This window comes from Oryzias melastigma, linkage group LG21 (assembly GCF_002922805.2).
Source record: "Oryzias melastigma strain HK-1 linkage group LG21, ASM292280v2, whole genome shotgun sequence".
In the NCBI taxonomy this organism is placed as follows: Eukaryota; Metazoa; Chordata; class Actinopteri; order Beloniformes; family Adrianichthyidae; genus Oryzias; species Oryzias melastigma.
Genome location: NC_050532.1, coordinates 24758592 through 24775839, shown reverse-complemented (window position 1 = coordinate 24775839; position 17248 = coordinate 24758592). Strand labels below are relative to the sequence as shown.

The 17248-nt window shown below is 39.5% G+C and overlaps 1 protein-coding gene and 1 long non-coding RNA gene across 3 annotated transcripts in view; one reads left to right on the top strand and one right to left on the bottom strand.

The window, feature by feature from the left end:
• Nucleotides 1-17248, top strand: part of LOC112154850 — a 33255-nt gene that overhangs the window by 13023 nt on the left and 2984 nt on the right. The window lies entirely within an intron of this gene.
• Nucleotides 4259-17248, bottom strand: part of cntnap5a (contactin associated protein family member 5a) — a 163705-nt gene continuing 150715 nt past the window's right edge. For both annotated transcript variants that reach the window (XM_024286056.2, XM_024286055.2), the window contains exons 20-24: nt 16813-16946; nt 11500-11587; nt 11177-11377; nt 9436-9504; nt 4259-5858 (exon numbers count right to left, since the gene is read on the bottom strand). In XM_024286056.2, the coding sequence (XP_024141824.1) occupies nt 5659-5858; nt 9436-9504; nt 11177-11377; nt 11500-11587; nt 16813-16946 (692 nt within the window). In that variant the 3' untranslated portion in view covers nt 4259-5658. The remainder of the gene's footprint in view (nt 5859-9435; nt 9505-11176; nt 11378-11499; nt 11588-16812; nt 16947-17248) is intronic.

Here is a 17248-nt window from a genome sequence, read left to right as displayed (position 1 = left end):
AGTTCAAAAGAAAGAGGAACAACATTTGAAAGAAGCTGGAGAGTGATGCAACATTTTAGTTTAGAAAAGTTCAAAGCATGAAAAAGCTGATGAAAAATCTTCATCTTGAACAGTTTTTCACATTATTTTACATTTTTAGGTTATTAAAAAATGAAATTAAAAAATAAAAATAAATGAAGGCCTTAAGAATTAAAAGTCTGAGCTGAAATGCTGTGAATATTTTCAGGGTTCACCGTATTTTGATTTTATTTCTCTATAAAATAAACTTCAGCTAATGTTAAAACAAACTTTACAAAGGATTTGGAGCTCAATTTTAGGTTATTTTGCATTAAGCATATGTTGAGGGGCTGGTTATAGACGATCTGATTTGTGGTTTGTACAACACAAACTCCATGGATGTTCAGAATCCCCCGTAGAGAAGAAGCAAATTGACCCAAAGATGCTAAAGGAAACTCAGGAATCACAGTTCTGCTGTCAGCCACCTGTCCAGCGTTCGGTTGACTCGACCTCCACTTGTCCTGTCAGAGAGCAGCTAATTATGAGCCAAATGAGACCAGCTGACTGTAATCTGATCATCATCTGCAGGTCAAAACCTTCTTCTGCCCCTCCAAGAAGCAAAGATCTGTGAAAAGCAGTCGTTTGACCCATGCTTTAATACGTTTTCTCCCCAGTGCACGTATGGATTTTTCTCTACTAGTGTTAAGGTTTAGAAAAACAGCTTAAGTACTTAGAAAAAAAAATGAAAGAGAAACAAACTCAGGTAGCAGGTTGGGGCTTTTTTTTTCCTCGGTTGCAGAAAGCTTCTGCTGAAAACGTTTGTACAATCCGACCCTCTGCTGCAGATGTTTGGACTCACACTCACCACTGCCTGGAGAACAAAGAAGCTGCTGCGTGAAGCACAAACTGACGATGGAGCTGCACCTCCTGACAGCCCGCAGCGTCAGAACTCTTTTGTGTTTATGAAAATGCATCCTTTCGGTCCTTATTTCTGCAACTTTCAAGTATTACCTCATGCAGATTTACTGCAGCAGAGCCTCATTCATCAAACAGCTTTATGCACCTCTGGTTTTTATTGGAAAAACAGGAATAATTAGTTTGCACGGAAGAAAAGATTTCTAATAAAGTAAAACTAAAAGCATAAATAGTTAAAAATCATCGAGCTCCGGTTCTGGATCATGTTCTCATGTGGATTCCTCTCTGATCCATTATGCGCTGTTGGCAGAATCACAGTCTGCGTTATAGCAGTGCTGCCCAACATCCATTATGATGGTCTGTGACGCACAGAGATTTCTTCAAATACTTTTGACATGTTTATTTTATAAAGTACTATAATGAAATATTCCAAGTCTAGAGATTGCATCAGATGATCTTCTCCACTTCGCTGACCTGCTGTCAGTTATTATTTAGCAGCATGAGTGAAGCTTGCAGGGATAAATGACAAAACTATTCTTTAACCTTCAGCATGTTTGACATGTTAAAAAAAATGGCAGGAATGTTGACACTTTTTTCACGGTGGTCTGTTTACAGAATGTTTGAGGAGATGAAAGACTCGCTGAATGAGAAGCTGAAAGGCTAATTAGTTCAGCTTTCTGCACTCAATTCTTTAAATTTTTTCTTGACATAAACTGTAAATTAATTTGCGTGCGTGACCTCAAAGGGGATTTAGCAGGTTTGGAAGAGGGAAATTCACTGTTGTTGCATGAAAGCTGCTAGCTTAAAACAAGACAAACAATGCTATAAATGGCAAAAAAAAGGGAACGAAATAAATAAGCTTAAAGTTTAACAATTTATACAGTAGAACTGCTAAAATTATAAACTAAAAATGACTAAAATGAAAAGGGAGAATAAGTAGCCAACAGTCAGTGCCAATTAATTAAATGTTAAAAAATACAAAATGATATGCTTAACACAATATTAACTAAACCAATTTAAAAGCAAAAAACATGAAAAATGTTAAAGAAAGCTAAATCAATAAAAATGAGTCTAATGTATAATACCTCTGACTAAAATAACTTTCAAAACAGCTGACATACTAGCTAAAATACTGTAGAGTACCCAAAAAATGCTGAACACGAAAAATCTTAGTTGGCTGATGAAGTTTTTGGAAAGTATAGTACAATTCAGTAAAGGTAAACAATAAAGTGAAATGCTATGATAAAACTAAATTAGCTGAAGTTGAAAACTAGCTAGATGCTAAACTGGCTAAAGCTGTTGCAAAAGCTGAAAGAAGAAACATAATCCTCAACAAAAACATTAGCATTTCAGCAAAACTTGTAGAAAAATGTTACGATAAAAGACATGACAATCTTTTTTTTTTAAAGCAAAAACTAAATTTTTGAAGAAATGTCGGAGTGAAACCCATTAACACGGAAACCGTTTAACCCTTTAACAACTGGACCTTTAGCTCCAGCATTTACTTTATGTTAACTGCGGTAACTTTTCAACCATTTACGCAATTAACATATTTCCAATGGATTCTGAAGCTGAAAAAAGCAACTTTGCACTGAAATGCAACGAAAATCAGCTGATTCTACTAACGCAACATGTTACATATCTGTGTTGAGCCCATTTTTCTGCGACTGTTAATTACATAAATCGGTTGAATTTACGGTAGTTCAAAGAGCATGTTATTTATGTGTCAAAAAGGGATCAACATGTTGAAGTAGCCTTTATCTCCAATGCTATTAGCTGGAGCTGGAGGAAGTGGCCGGGAAAGGGAAATCTGGGCATCTTGACTGGTGCTCCCACGACCTGGTCCCTGATGAGCGGAAGAAGATAAATGGATGGATGGCTATTAGCGCTCACTTAATGTTGTTTTTAAGATTCAATTCAAGACTCATAGACTTTAATAGTAATTTCAGGGGCAATTACATTTCAATTAAAGTGCTTGTTTAAAAAAAAACAAAAAAGCTGAGAAAACTGAGAAGTTCAGTAGACTAAAGTGCTTTCCTTGTGATTGAACTGCGTTTTATTTAGTTCTATTTTTCTGTATTTTCTAAGTGTTAAATAAAATGGATATCGCCTGCAGTTTGAATAATAGTTCTGGAAATTTTCAATACGTTGCGTTTTTATTTACTTTAAAACTACTATAAAAATCACTTTCACACTAACTTTACCATCTTTACAAAACTAGAGCCTTTGACTCAAAATGAATGATTTATTTAAAACAATTATGTTAAAGAGCGATGCAAGATGCTCTGATACAAAACTCGAGGCTTTCTTTTAGCGACCATCAGGCTTTTTCTCTGTCATCAACTTTCACCTGTCAGAGGTCTGACCAATCACAGCAGCTTTTCTCTTCTGTCATAAATCCAACTGAGTTTCAGGATTATGGCCATGTCCACACGTAGCCGGGTGTTTCTACAAACGCATATCTGCTGACCTCCGTTTTATAAAAAGTGTTGCGTCCACACGTGATCGTTTTAAAAATAACTCCATCCACACGTCCCCGGATACTTGCGCTCTTGGACGCGGTTATGAGCTTGTCAGAACAGTAGCAAATTGGAATTTCGATAATAAATCCTCCTAATGGAAACACCACAATTTCGAAAAAATTCGCATTTTTCGAAAAAAAAGTTTATGCGCTTACAGTAGGTGGCATTTGGGGCGTATCGAAACAGACATTTTTCGCAAAACTGTTTTGGAAACACTTTTTTCGAAATAGATGCGCCTCTTTGTGTGTCTGTCCTGAGCTCAACAAAGCTCAAATGCATCTCGTCGTGATTTTAAACAAAAAAGGTCCAGCAGCTTACTTGCTGGAATGGTTATTTTTTTTAAACCGCTGAACAGGTTTCTCACCTGAGACTGTCAATAGACTGCGCGGCACGCGCTCTCCAGACAGAGCTGTGACGTCACCGCAATGCTCCTTTTTTAGTGAATCAAATAAAAAAATACTTGTTCTCATTCATCGTCGTGTTTTTAATGACTTATCGCGTGAGTTGGTTCGTGAGTTCGCAGCTAGTACTGACGTGTATGCATTAATTGTTGCAAAAAGTGACGTTTAAAAACGCAAATCACCGGTTATTCATGTCCACACGCAGACACAAAACCGAAGTTTTCCAAAATCTTCACTTTGGCCGGAGTTTTCCAAAAGCACCGTTTTCAGTGACTGAAACCTCCGGTTTCGTGTGGATGATAGGCCAAAACGTATAGAAATATATTCGTTTTAGCAGTTACCCGGCTACGTGTGGACAAGGCCTATATCAGCCAACCCTTTTGAGTCTTTATCTTAATTCCCTTTTCTCCAGCTACTTGCATCTGTGGAACATTCATGTTTATGAACAATAAGTCAAACTTGTCATTAATGCAAAATTATTGTGGTTTTTCAAATTAAACCTCTTTAGAGGGCAGATCCTATTCTAACTCATCCAAAGATAAGGTTGTACTACAGTCATTTAAAATATTTTTTGTATTTATAGCAGAAACTCAATTCAAATTTGACTGATATCTTAGGCTAGGTATGAAACTGGGTACTCTCTAACATTACCACGGCAAATGGCGAAACAATTTTTGATCAGCAATCTATGAAAGCAAAATAAAAATAAAAAACTTGCCATCTATCAAGAAATGAGGTGCTAATTTGTTAAAAAGTTGTTTTTTTCAAAGTCTGCGAACTCATGTCAGGATATGACATTTCAGTGCTTCTTTGTAAATAAAAAAAGAAAAAAAAAGTATTTAGTTTAGGGCTTTTCTTTTTGTGACCTCACTTAGATGGTGTCTTACACTGGCAGAAACATCTTCACAAGCTACGCTTACGGCGTGAGACCGACACAAAAGCACATAGGACAAAAATCCCGTCCACATGTGAGCACATTAATACAACATTTCGTTTTATTTTCATTTAGGCTAATGATGTTAACGATGCTAGCAAAAACGCTAAGGTAAATTTTTAGAATCCCTTTTTATGTAAGGAAACTTGAACTGTGGCGGACTTATCAGCTTCAAACGAAACACCTCCAGGTTTGACGTGCTTCCAGCTGAAGTTGTTCTTTTTTTTTTGACGTGGACTGAAGGGGTCTTTCATCGCTGGTTTGTTGAGCATTTTCAGCTCTTTGTTTGCTGAGTGAGGCTCTGGGAGTGTTTCGAGCTCCTGATCCGCTGCAGACAGCCGGCATGATGGCTCAGCGGGTGAAGGTCAAGCCTGACTCAGAGGCATCTTATGAGCACGACTTAGAACGTGTAAGGAACAAAAGGAAAATGCAAATTAGGCACTCATACAGTATAGGCAGTATTGTCCCTGTTTCTTGGAAAGCATTCAAAACTACCGGAGGTCCAAACAGCAGCAGGATCCTGGGCGTGACCTCCGCATTTCCGTTCAGGGAGTCCCTTTGCTCTGTAGGAAATATCCAGGGGTGTGATCCGCAATGCCGCCGCCATGTCGTCCATCCCTGCAGCACGCTCGTCTGATGCTTTTACACATTTTTGCAATGACAGAAACCACAGCAGCTCGATTCTGACAACTTCACCAACATCAAAGACACTAACAGCTGCGAAGGTTCAGCCACTAGCTTGTAAAGGAGCGAGGAAAGAGTTCGGAGCGTCCCCGTGAACCTCCAGGGCGCCCAAACGCATTGAAGAAGTACCCAACAGCAGGACCTCCACCTGCCGGCTCTGTCCCCAGGAGATACGGAGGCGGAGCAGGCTGCATGCCCCCAACCTTTAGATATAGTACTCCTTCACGCTGTCCCTGATGGTGTTGTGGACGTGCAGCTCAGTCCTGTAGTCCGTGCACATACTGTGTCTGTGCTCGTCCTTCATGCCGCTGCCGCCGCTCCTTTGGGCTCGCCGTTGCTGGTAAAGGAGGCGGCTGATGACAGCCAGGGCGCACACAGCGATGAAGACCACCGCCGTCACCACGCCTGGCAAAGAAAGCAAAGAGGGGCGTTAAAGACAGCGGCCTCTGTGAAGGCCACGTTTTGCCTCCAAGAAGCAAAACGTCTTCAACTTAAAGATTTTAACATACATGAAGATAAAACAAAGAACAAACTCTGGTTTTGTTACTCAGTATTTGATAATGTTGGAGGATTTTTTGGTTTTGAACATTTAACTTCAAAGGTTCTTTTTTGTTAGTGAGATCTCACTGTTCTTAAATCAGACTTGATAAAGCCAACCTTCTGGTTCTGGACTATAAAAATTGTTCGTATGGTACAGATTTTGGTGTAATCCCTAAACACGGTGAGGTCAATCACGTCACCTACGTTCAGATGTGTTTGCCATAAAACCACAAGTTAAGAACCAACAACAAGTGGGAGATAAAAAAAATCAGAATTTCCTTTAGTAGGTACAGCCACCTACAGGGTGAAGTTTGTAAAGACATCGGCGTTGCATTTGTGATTGTCATGATCAAGGACAGCGTTGGCCAAGAAAGAGAAAGACAATGAAATGGAATTTGAGAACACCCAAAAAGTTCATTCAAAGTTCCTCAAACAGATGCCTTTCACTTATTTTGGTCAACTCTCTTGACTGTCATTCTGGGATTTAAACCCCAAGTTACACAAACTATTGTCAAGATGGCTGTGTAATCCAGTGACCTTACAGCCCTACAGTTTTTTCATGTCTTGGGGGTATAAATATTTGAACCACCAATTTTTGAGTCTCTGGCTCAAAGCCAATTACCGTATGTAAGAACTGGCCCGAGTGAGTGTGACGTCACCCAGAGAAAATGGTTTACTTCCAACTCGAACAAGATGAGGTCAATTAAGTCGGCATTTTTTCACAATATGGACATGTTGGATCCAGACATCGTCAGTAAGCAGTGATTGGACCGAGTCGATCTGAGTCAATGTTTCTATGGCAACCACTCTCCAGTCAGGAGTGAGCTTGTTGGAAGTCCACACCCCGATCACTTCTGTCAGTCGTTTCCAACGTTTGACGTGAAACCCCATGCTTTATTGAGGAATTTGATTGGCCAGAAAATAATTTTAATAACTTGAACTGAAGAAACAATATCATGAAATAAAAATAGGATTATCAAGAACATGTTAAAAAAATATAGCAAGAATGGTTATTCTGACTAATAGAATGACTAACAGCTGTTTATTTCTCTATAGAAGTCTATGGGATTTTGACCTCTTGAAACCAGTGGCTACCTCCTGTTTGGAACGAGAGGGGGGAGGGGTCATCATTTCTCATTAACAGTTCTAGGTCAAAGTAAAATTTTTCTGGAGTTTAGCGTCTGATGTGGTTTCCATGACAACTTCAGGTTCTGGACACAAAAATTGAGTTTGATGCCTTTTCTGGAATCACAGGAATTTCTCCTAAAAAAAAAAAAAGATCATCAATGAAATGTCGGGTTTGTTGCTGAAAAGACTTAAAAATTAAAAATTCAGACACATTATTTCAGCTCCAAACAGGCAACATTTGCCTCCGCTGCTCTGCAAAGTTCACTGATGTTAGTTTTACATTTTGAACAGTAAAGCCTTTCAGTCAGCAGGCAGACACGGTTGGAAAACATGAGCACACATGATCTCCAAGCGGTTCTTCTCTGAGCTCCTTCACTCTGCATTCAGTCCAGCCATCGGATGTCGGAGATTCCAGCTGCTGTGGAGTGAAACCGTGATCTGACAATCGTTTCTTCCATTACAAAAACGTTTACATCAAGCCTCCTGCTCCTCTCACTCCCTGCTGGTGTTTTTCTGCCGTGGCTAAAAATGCAACAAGCAACACATTTGAATTTCTGCTTTTCTCTCCAACATTTTGTGGAGAAAACTGTGTGCGATTCATATGCATCTATATTTGTTCCAGAGTCCAATTTAGGAGAAACAATGTGGATCCTCCTTTTTTTATGCACAATATTGAAGCTTAAATATTTAATTTCAAGTTGGAGCAATTAAAATTGCATTGAATCAGTAACCCAGTCACTGGATGGGTCAGACACTGGAAGAAATCATATCAACACCAACTGTCCCTCTCTCTCTGTTCATAAGTCTCCTTCTGGTCCATGAAGGTTTGACAGATCTAACATGAGCTGCCCATCTGATCTTCTCCTGATACTATTCATTTTCATCATCTTCATCTTTGCTGCCTCTAGCCCCGCCTCCTCATGCTCTAAAAGCCATCCATCGCTGCTCTCACCACCATCCACCTTCATCACTTCAGCCCTATGAAACATCATATTGAAACTTTTTGATGATCAGAAACAATGTTTTTCTTCAAAGGATAGCTGCTAACAACCTGACATACACAGATTGGCTCCTCCTACACAGTTCAGAAGAAATCTTATTGACTTATGCGCACATTCTTTGATTCCAAATAATTTTAAGTCCATTACGAATACATTTATAGGTCTGAATTTTAGCAATTTATTTCCTGAGGAAACATTTACTGCCCAACGTTGGGATTTGAACTGCTAACCAATCAACTGGCAGACATTTCCAGCTGGTGGTGGTGAAAAATGAATGTCAGCTCTTTGTAAATTCAATTAGATTTTATTTATGTGACCCAATTACACAATACAGTTGTCTCAACGGGCTTCACACCGGTAATTGTCTAAAAACATAAAATCACTCATAAAATATTAATGATAGCTGATTGCTAAACTAAATTAAACAGACTAAACCAAGGTTAACATTCCTGCCCTTAGACCCTCCGTACTGGTGAGGAAAAGCTACTAAATAAAAAAAAAAAACAGGTTCTGGGAATAAAAGAAGAAACTTCATGGGATCCTCTCACAGGATGGACAGGCAATATACCAGGACTGTTAAAGAAGAATTAACTTATCTAACTCTACGACTACATGCTTAAATAGTGTAGCAGATGGGCTTCATCCAGATGGAACTGGGGGACAGCTAGAGTTCGAGACAAGCCAGAGGCGAGGTCCACTGCTACGAAACAGAGGGGGAACCAATGACTTCATCAAGACTTGGTCCCGGTTTACCAGTCATTGAGATGCATGGTGGCAGCGGGCTTCCAGCTTTCAGGCTGGACAGCAAACCTACTGCAACTCCTTCTCAGTCTGCCTGATCAAAACATTTTCCTTTTTGATAAACATCCCCTCCAACTGCTTGATCATCTGCGCCCCACAAAGCTCCTGAAGAGGATTCTTTGAACCATAAATAAGTTTGTTTTAAGACTTTGTTTTCCTGCATCTCTGCCCCCCTCAGTGATATCAAAGTGGACTCCATTAACTTTTGGCAGATGACAGCTTCTGCTTTCATCTGGAGCTGCCTTTCAGGGACTCGCATGAAAGGAGGAAGTTCAAGTTGTGTTTTGTTGACAACAATAACGACAAAATGGTCCAATGAGCTGAAAGAGGCAGGAGTGTTTTTTTTCCTGAAGTGTTTGAGAAGATGAAGCACAAAGGCTTCCTCCTGAGAACTGAGGCAGCTCTTGTGAACGTGACGAGAACGTAAGGAGAAACGGGAGGAATGACAAACAAACAGCTGGAGCTCAAATTCAATTAAACATGGAGAGAGAAGCAGCAGAGGAGATACAGACCTGCGATCACTGCCAGATCCTTCTGGGTGCTGCCACTGTGCTGCTTCTTATCTTCACTGGCAGCTTCATCTGGAAAAACGCAAATGAAGAACACAATCACTCATTATGATCATAAAAGGAACACAGAGATGTGGGATCCCTGCCTCCTTACAGATCATCTTTGGAGCTTCTCATTTGCAAAGGTGATGAGATGTGAGCATCTTTGCACCTCAAACAGCGAAGAAACCTGACCAGCGTTACCCGTAACGATGGAAACACACAGAAATGTTCATTACTAAAATAAATTCCCGCTCAGCCTTAATTATGAGAAAGAGCCAGAGGCCTGAGTGACAGAAAACAGCCTCTAACAAGAGAGCTGTCAGCCCAACGCCTCCTCAGACCCAGAATTCAGTGCGGTCCATCAAAGGAAAAAAATGGAACCAGAGCAGAGGGTCAGGGAAAGAAAAGTACAAAAAAAGAAAAGATAAAACCATTTCTTAGTTTTGTTGATTTAAAAAAATCTGAAAAAAATCAATAATACCCCAGTATCAAAATTCTTCTAAACACTTTAAAACATTTAACTTACAAAGTTCCATTGTTTAAATGAAGTTCTTTTCCCAATTCCCTTCACCTTTACAGACATTTTGATTCAAGGCCTTCTTGAAGGTCACGGTCCTTAGCAACCATTCAGAATTCTTCCTGTCTGGAACTGATAATTATGGGCTCAGATTTTGGTGTCTCTACCTCCAAGTGATTTTTCCAATTTTTCTTAGCAACCAGTGTCTGCTCGTTATATCCACACCATTAAAGTGACATTGTTAAAGTCATAAACAGTGGAGCCAAAAAGTATTTTTGGGTCACTGGTGCTGCTTTTAGTTGTCCCACTTAAAAAAGACGAGAGGTTTGTACTTCTAATCAGAGAAAGACTTTAAATAATTTGAAAATTCTCGCCAATACTTTATAATGAAACGCTGCCTTCAGTGACAGAGATCAAAAGTTTCCTGTAGGTCTTCAGCAGGTTTGAAGACTGTTGCTCCATTCTCCCATGCAGATCTTCTCCATAGGTGTGATGGTTTGGGGCTTTTGCTGGGCAAAATAGAGTTTCAACTACCTCCACAGATTCTCTATTGGGTTGAGGACCGGCTAGAACCTTCCAAAATCTTAAAATGCTTTTTATGAAGCCACTCTTTGGTTGCCCAGGCGATGTCTTGTTGGAAGATCCATACATGTTTCATCCCCAATGCTCTTCCTGAGATTTGTCTAAAGTCTCTCATTCATTCTTTTCTTAACATGGATCAGTTGTCTCCTTTGCAGAAATGCAGCCCCTAACCATGATGCTTCCACCCCCATGTTGAGAGTACTCATCATGTAGAATAATTGCTGAAAAACATTTTTTGAAGACCAGTTTCTCAACTTCAAGAGTGTCAACTACACCACCCTATTTCAAAGACTGGGGATAAAGGCGGGATAAAATTTTTGGAACTTGCCCAGTAAGTTATTGAGCTGACGATGAGACTTCCATGTGTCAATCAAAAGGCCACGCCCCTTGTTGGGTAAAATTCTAGCTTCAAATATGAAAAATACAAGTGGTTATTTAACTTTATGGATGTTATCAGTGATAACTGTAACCACAAAAAGTTTTAATTTCATTGTTTTTGTAATGTGGGTATCTTTTATATTTTTTCAAATAATACCCCTTAGTGGTGAGCTTCCAGAAGATTAGTTTCATATTTGAAGCAGCTTGAAACAGAAAGTACTTCACCTTGCAGAGTGTGTGAGGTCGACTCGGCCAGAGCGCCACAGTTTGACTCCACCAAGTCGCCCCGGATGGTGACCAGCGAGCTTCCCCGATTGGTTAGAGCCGCCTTTAGTGGAGCCACGTGATTGAACTGCACCGAGGACAGGCAGCCGATGAAACCTTTCGAAGCCGCTCTCCGGACCTCCTCATCCAGGTTCTCCATACCTGCAGAATGAGTGTGTGGGGTGTGTNNNNGGGGGGGGGGGGGGGGTAAAGGAAAACATCCTGGTGATTCACCTGCGTTTCTGATGACCTCATCTGAACAGAAGCTGAGCAAGACTTCTTACCAGTGACTTTCCCTAAAGTCAAGGACCTGATGGAGATCAGCTCTGCATCGGATGACAGTGTGTACTTTCTGTGGACGTCCTGGTCGATCTGGTTGAGTGGAGACAAATCAAATAACAAGGCAATTACAGGAAATGTAAAGCGAGGCAGGAGCAGCATCAGCAGCTTGCTGCAATATTTTATGGATCGTTTTTTTTGTGTGTGTTCTCTGCGGCCTCGCATGAAACCGTCTCTGCCCACAGATGGCTGATGGAGGGATTCTGACCTGCCCTCACTGCTCTGGCATGCTGACTCACGCTCAACACTTAACACCAAGCCCTGCAGGACTCTCTGTCCTCTGCCTTCAACACACCAGGATCCGGAGGAGGGAATCTGCTTTCTGCAGAGACCACCGCCACCTTTACCGTGTTTAACTCCTCAGGATCTGTGGCGACAATATCACGACCAAGACCTCGGAATGACACGAGAGTCGAGCTTTGTTTCTGTGCTGACTCTGTCCCAACTACCTTAACATGTCACCGTGGCAACTGAGAAAATTTGACCAGTTTGAGTGGTCTCTGGAGGGAAGAGAATATGACTTTAACCTACAGTCCGGGATTGTTGGAGACTTGGTTTATTATATTAAGAAAACTACCTCTAAAAATCCTGAAAGGCTTCTTCTTTGGGTCGAGATATGTTGTTTGAACTTTTGGTAACCAGTTCATGAGAATCAAACAAACAGCAGCACTTCTGTGAGCTTAAAGACAGAGCCCCAGAGAATGATTTTCTCATTTTCTGTTGGACAATGCTTTTATGTTAAAATAAAGTGTTAAACTCACAAAAATCGACTTGGAGGATTTTTAAAAAATATATTTTAACGTTTTTCCAGTGTTCTTTTAATTATGATTATGCTGTTTTTAGCCTAAATTAAAAAAAAAGTCTTTTGGGACATAGGTTCTGTAGAACGGCAGGAATTCATTAGAAGTTTGCCTGTTGACACACAGCAACCCCGCCCCTTCCTGTCACCCATAAGTGATAACTTTCTGTTAACACACTCCCACTAGCTTTTGGCCCCTCACACCCCAACCTAACATTTCAGATGCTGCAAAATTTTGTCGTACATACGTGGAAAACAAAGATATTCATGTTATCTACAAGTGGATTCATCAGAATGGAGGGGAGCAGGGAGCTTGTGGCCAGTCCAGCGTGTATTCTACATCACAAATACAAACTCTTCAACAGCTTTTTTTTTTTAGTCTGCTTCTGATTCATGATTTGAATAAAAAAAATACTCAGAAATGCAACTTTTAAGCTTAATTTTCTTTGTACATGTCCTTCATCTGGGGAAAAATGCAACAAGAACATGTCAAAAAACACAATTTTCATTGGTGTGGGACTGTAAAAGAGAAACAAAAATGTTCTAAATGTTATAAAACTATAGTGGAGGAAAGTTCATCCCAAATTGAAACCATCAAAATGTCAGGTAATGTCAACATCGTAAAGATTCAAACATTTAATGTCAAGGAAATTTCAAACTCTACTTTCAAGCGGAGACAAACGTAGGAAAAGATGAAACTTGATTGCAGATAGTTCTAGTTGCTATGGAGATAAGATCACTGATGTCCTCAAAAATATGACTTTTCAGCAAATTAAATGCTTATAAATGAATAAATTTATGTTCATGGCTTGGTTTCTCCGTTTCGTCCAGTCCACATCATTCTTTTGCTTTATTTCTCCAAGTACTTATGAGAACTTTCTCACAGATCGTCAAACATTACTATGATGTGAAGTTCTGAGCAGGAAGAAAAGTCCAAAACATGGATCAGGCCAAAGATTATAGAATTGAATCAGAACTGGAGCCTGTCACAATGCAAAGGTTCATGTATGGTGAAAATGTACAGCTAGACGGCAATTTCATCGCTTTCATTCAATAAATAATGACACCGTGTAACGTGTCGTATGTTGTTGTTTATCTGAGGTCGCATTTATCTTGTTTTAAGACCCGCTGAGAACCACATGAGCCCTTTTCCATTACGTTTTTCATCAGCAGAGTTAAAAGCTTCTGTGAAATGTCAGCCAGTGTTTCATTTGGTATTCTTTCAACAATCTGGGATCCAGGCCACTAAAACCACTTAGAAAAGGTCACAGGAAAATGTGGTTACAAAGCAACCCGACACCGCCTGAAAACCTCTGGCTGACCTTCAGCGGCTTATCTTGTCATCCTGCTGCGGCGTTCTCCACATCGGCTGGAAGGTAAAACAATCTCCATCACTGCTATGAAAGAAAATTCCCCCAACAATCAATGCCAAACTGATAATGAATAATTTAGAGCGCACATATCTGCTTTGTCTGGGTCAGCCATCACTCCATCGGCTGCAACAACAAGATACGCCTTATTGGAAAAGAAAGAAACTGTTACATGAGATCACAGATCATTGGTGAAGAACAGAGATCTTCATCAATCAAGTTCAACTTCCTCACACAGCAGCGTGAAAAATGAGCGTTCGTGGACGCCTGTCACACTTGGTTTGTTTGTGTTTCCTGCAGGAAAGTGGCTCTGTCCCCCCAGAGAAATGACTTCATCATCAGCAAACCTGATGACTTTCCTTCAGACTCCTCTGTCTTTGTCTCAGCGCCCCATCGTCATGTTGACTGACTCATCCATTTCTTAATCTTTCTGCTAATTTGATGCAGAAGAACATGATTCAGGTTTAAGCAAGAAGACCCATCGCTCCACTGTGAAACGGCTTCAGCCAACAGCTCTTGCTTTGGGTGGTGTTTTCTGTCAATCAGTCGGCAGCAGCTCGTTAGGGTCTGGAAGCTTCCTTTGTTTACCCAGCGGTTATTTGCATATGGCAGCTGCATTCCAGAACGCCAGCAAATGCGTGGTGATTCCATAATATCATTTTATGAATAAATGCAACAATTTAATGCAGGAATTGAACATATAAAACACGACGGTTCAAGTCTGTCATATCTGTTAATTTCTTTTAACCCTGGGAATAAAACCGAGCTCGAACATCGGCAAAGCTAGGGGGATGCAAGCCTTCAGTGGGCAAATCTCATGAAGCGCTCTGCTTAAATGGCTTCAGCCTGCATACCATTATCTTTCTTCCACAATCTGCCCCCTCCACCCACCTCCTCCTTTTCACAGTCTGTCAGACTAAATGTCATTTCTGTCATTGATAGGTCCTTGCCTGCTCTCTGCTCACTCACTACATGACATGATAGAAGCACTTGAAGGTCCCAGAGTAGAAAAATACGATCGGATTTCAAATGAATTCATGCAAATGTACATTATTAAAAGGGCCCAGCACTGCCAGTGAGCATTCCTACCGTATGGAGAGTGGTTGTAATGAAGCTACCCTTCGGCATCACAATAACAGGATAATGTAAAGCAGCTGTGACTGCTTTAAAGTCGAATTTTAATTGCAAAAATACCAGCCTTCATGAATGTGATAGGCCATAACAATCTGTACGTTTTCTTTATGTCTTGGGGAGACATATATGGATTCAATTTCAACTCCCCGTGTTAAAGTAAATTTATTAATTTGCCATGGGAACAAATATTTATCCTTACCCCATCCTCATGTTTAATATAACAGTGATCTTTAGTTTGAGGCTTTTTTGTCCTGATGACAGAGATATTTGAGCTTCAGGGAGGAGTTTAAACCACAAAACAAACAGCCCAGAACAAAACACATACATATTAAAACAGAGTAATAATACGGAACGAAATCATTCTTTGATCAATACAAATGGCCTCAGAATCTCAAGATATATTTAGATAATGTTATGTGTTGAACAGTATAGTTTTAGAGTCTGGAGATCCTCTTCAAAGACTGTAAGGAATTTGGTTGAACACATTGCTGGTGCAACAGACAGTAAGAAACATTCAATTGAACCTGAAAGAAAATGTACTATAATACCTCAAGACCTAAACACAAACATATCTATCATATTTAATAATCCACTATAAAAAATGACAAAGTTGATGTAATGTGACAGAGTCACAGTTTATGAAAACATGTTCCTCAAAGTAATAATTGATTGCAAATCTCACATAACCCACAGACAAAAAAAAAAAAAAAGCTACACTACATAAATAAAACTCCTCTGTACATGCTGTTATTATTTTATGCCTCCAACTTTTAAAATATGTGGAAATACTAATAAAACCAAAACAAAACCAAGGATAGTAATTCAAACCACTAAACCCATTTATATTAAATTTAAAGCTTCAGAGTTCAATGATCTTGTTAATCTTATGTAAAAAAGTTCAAAATATTTTAAAATTGGTTTTGTTTGAAACATGACATAACTATGATCAGGAGGGTTTGAATATGTTCCAAAGACAGGTGCTAAGAAGTCATTATAGCTCGTCTGTATTTCTGTTAAAGGTGTAAAACTGGAACAGTTGGAGATGTAACTGCATTTTATTCTTTAACAGACTTTAAAAACTTTTTGATAAATATAGAAGGAAAACTGTGAGTTTTTGTTCTATATAGGGACATTTGCAAAAAAAAATATCTAAAAATTTTACTATGAATTGCCATTGAATAAGCAGTGATTTCAGTTGAAACCAGAATGATGAAATGTTTCTTTTTATATAATTAACTAAGGACTACTGCACTATACATGTAATTTACAGTATATATGATAGAATGAAAAATTCAAACTCTTTCACTTTAATAAGTCAGGCTATATATATATAAAGTCTGTAGATGAAATACAGCAGCACACGTCCGTAGCTGCAATGCATGATGGGTTCACTCGACCCTGAAGGCAGTCAAAATGCGTCTCTGCTCCGATGCTTCAATTACACTTCAGATGGATTCCTCTTAAATATCTGAATGTGTGTTTTAAATGTCTCGTTGTCACAACCTGTTCTTAGTGTACATTAAGCCAAATGTTCCCATCACTCTGTTGACCCCAAAGTAGGGTTGTTGTCATGACAACATCATATTAAGGGAGGAGTCAGGGATAATGTAAGTAAAAGTCAAATGAATTTGATATTTTGAGCTGCGTGATGAAAATGAAATAAAACAATATTACCTCATTAATATCTATAGCTGTTTATGATACAGTAGTCTTGACTCAGACAAATGTGTTTGTGAAAAATTTCCTGTAAACAGAAAAAAAATCCCTTTGATTCATTTGAACTTCCACTTTAGCATTCTGGAGGGAAAACTTCCCTAATATATAATTAAATTTTGCAAATCACTTTTTAATGAGCAAACAGAGCGGGTACCACTAAAGTAATTCTTCATCATGATTTTTAATGGATGGCTGCTGGCCAAAAAGATTCTAAAGGTCTGTGTGTGTCTACGGCTCACCTGCACATAAAGGTTTTTGCCCACTCGGTGAATTCTGATCCGATGAAGACGGCCGTCTGCCAGGTTAGCAGGGGTGGGACTGAACACATCCGGACTCCTATCCGTCTGAAGGCGATACCATATCTGCAGAGTCCCTGAGAAGAGAGGAAAAACAGATCTGAGGCGTTGCCATTTGTTTTAGCTGGAACTGATGTAGCAAATAGATGGCTTTGCAGACTCTTTTGTCATCTGGTTTGTGGCATTATTTTTTTGTCATTGTAGAAAGACATAAGTATTTATTTTTTTCAAATAACATTGAATCAGGAGCAGACAACAAAAAATGCTTTTTGAAAAAGCTTTTAGTTGTTAAATAAAAATTACAACCAGAAGGCTACAAGCTGTCAAGATTTAGAAACTATTAATAAAAACAAACCAGAGTAACATCTAAACTTTACTT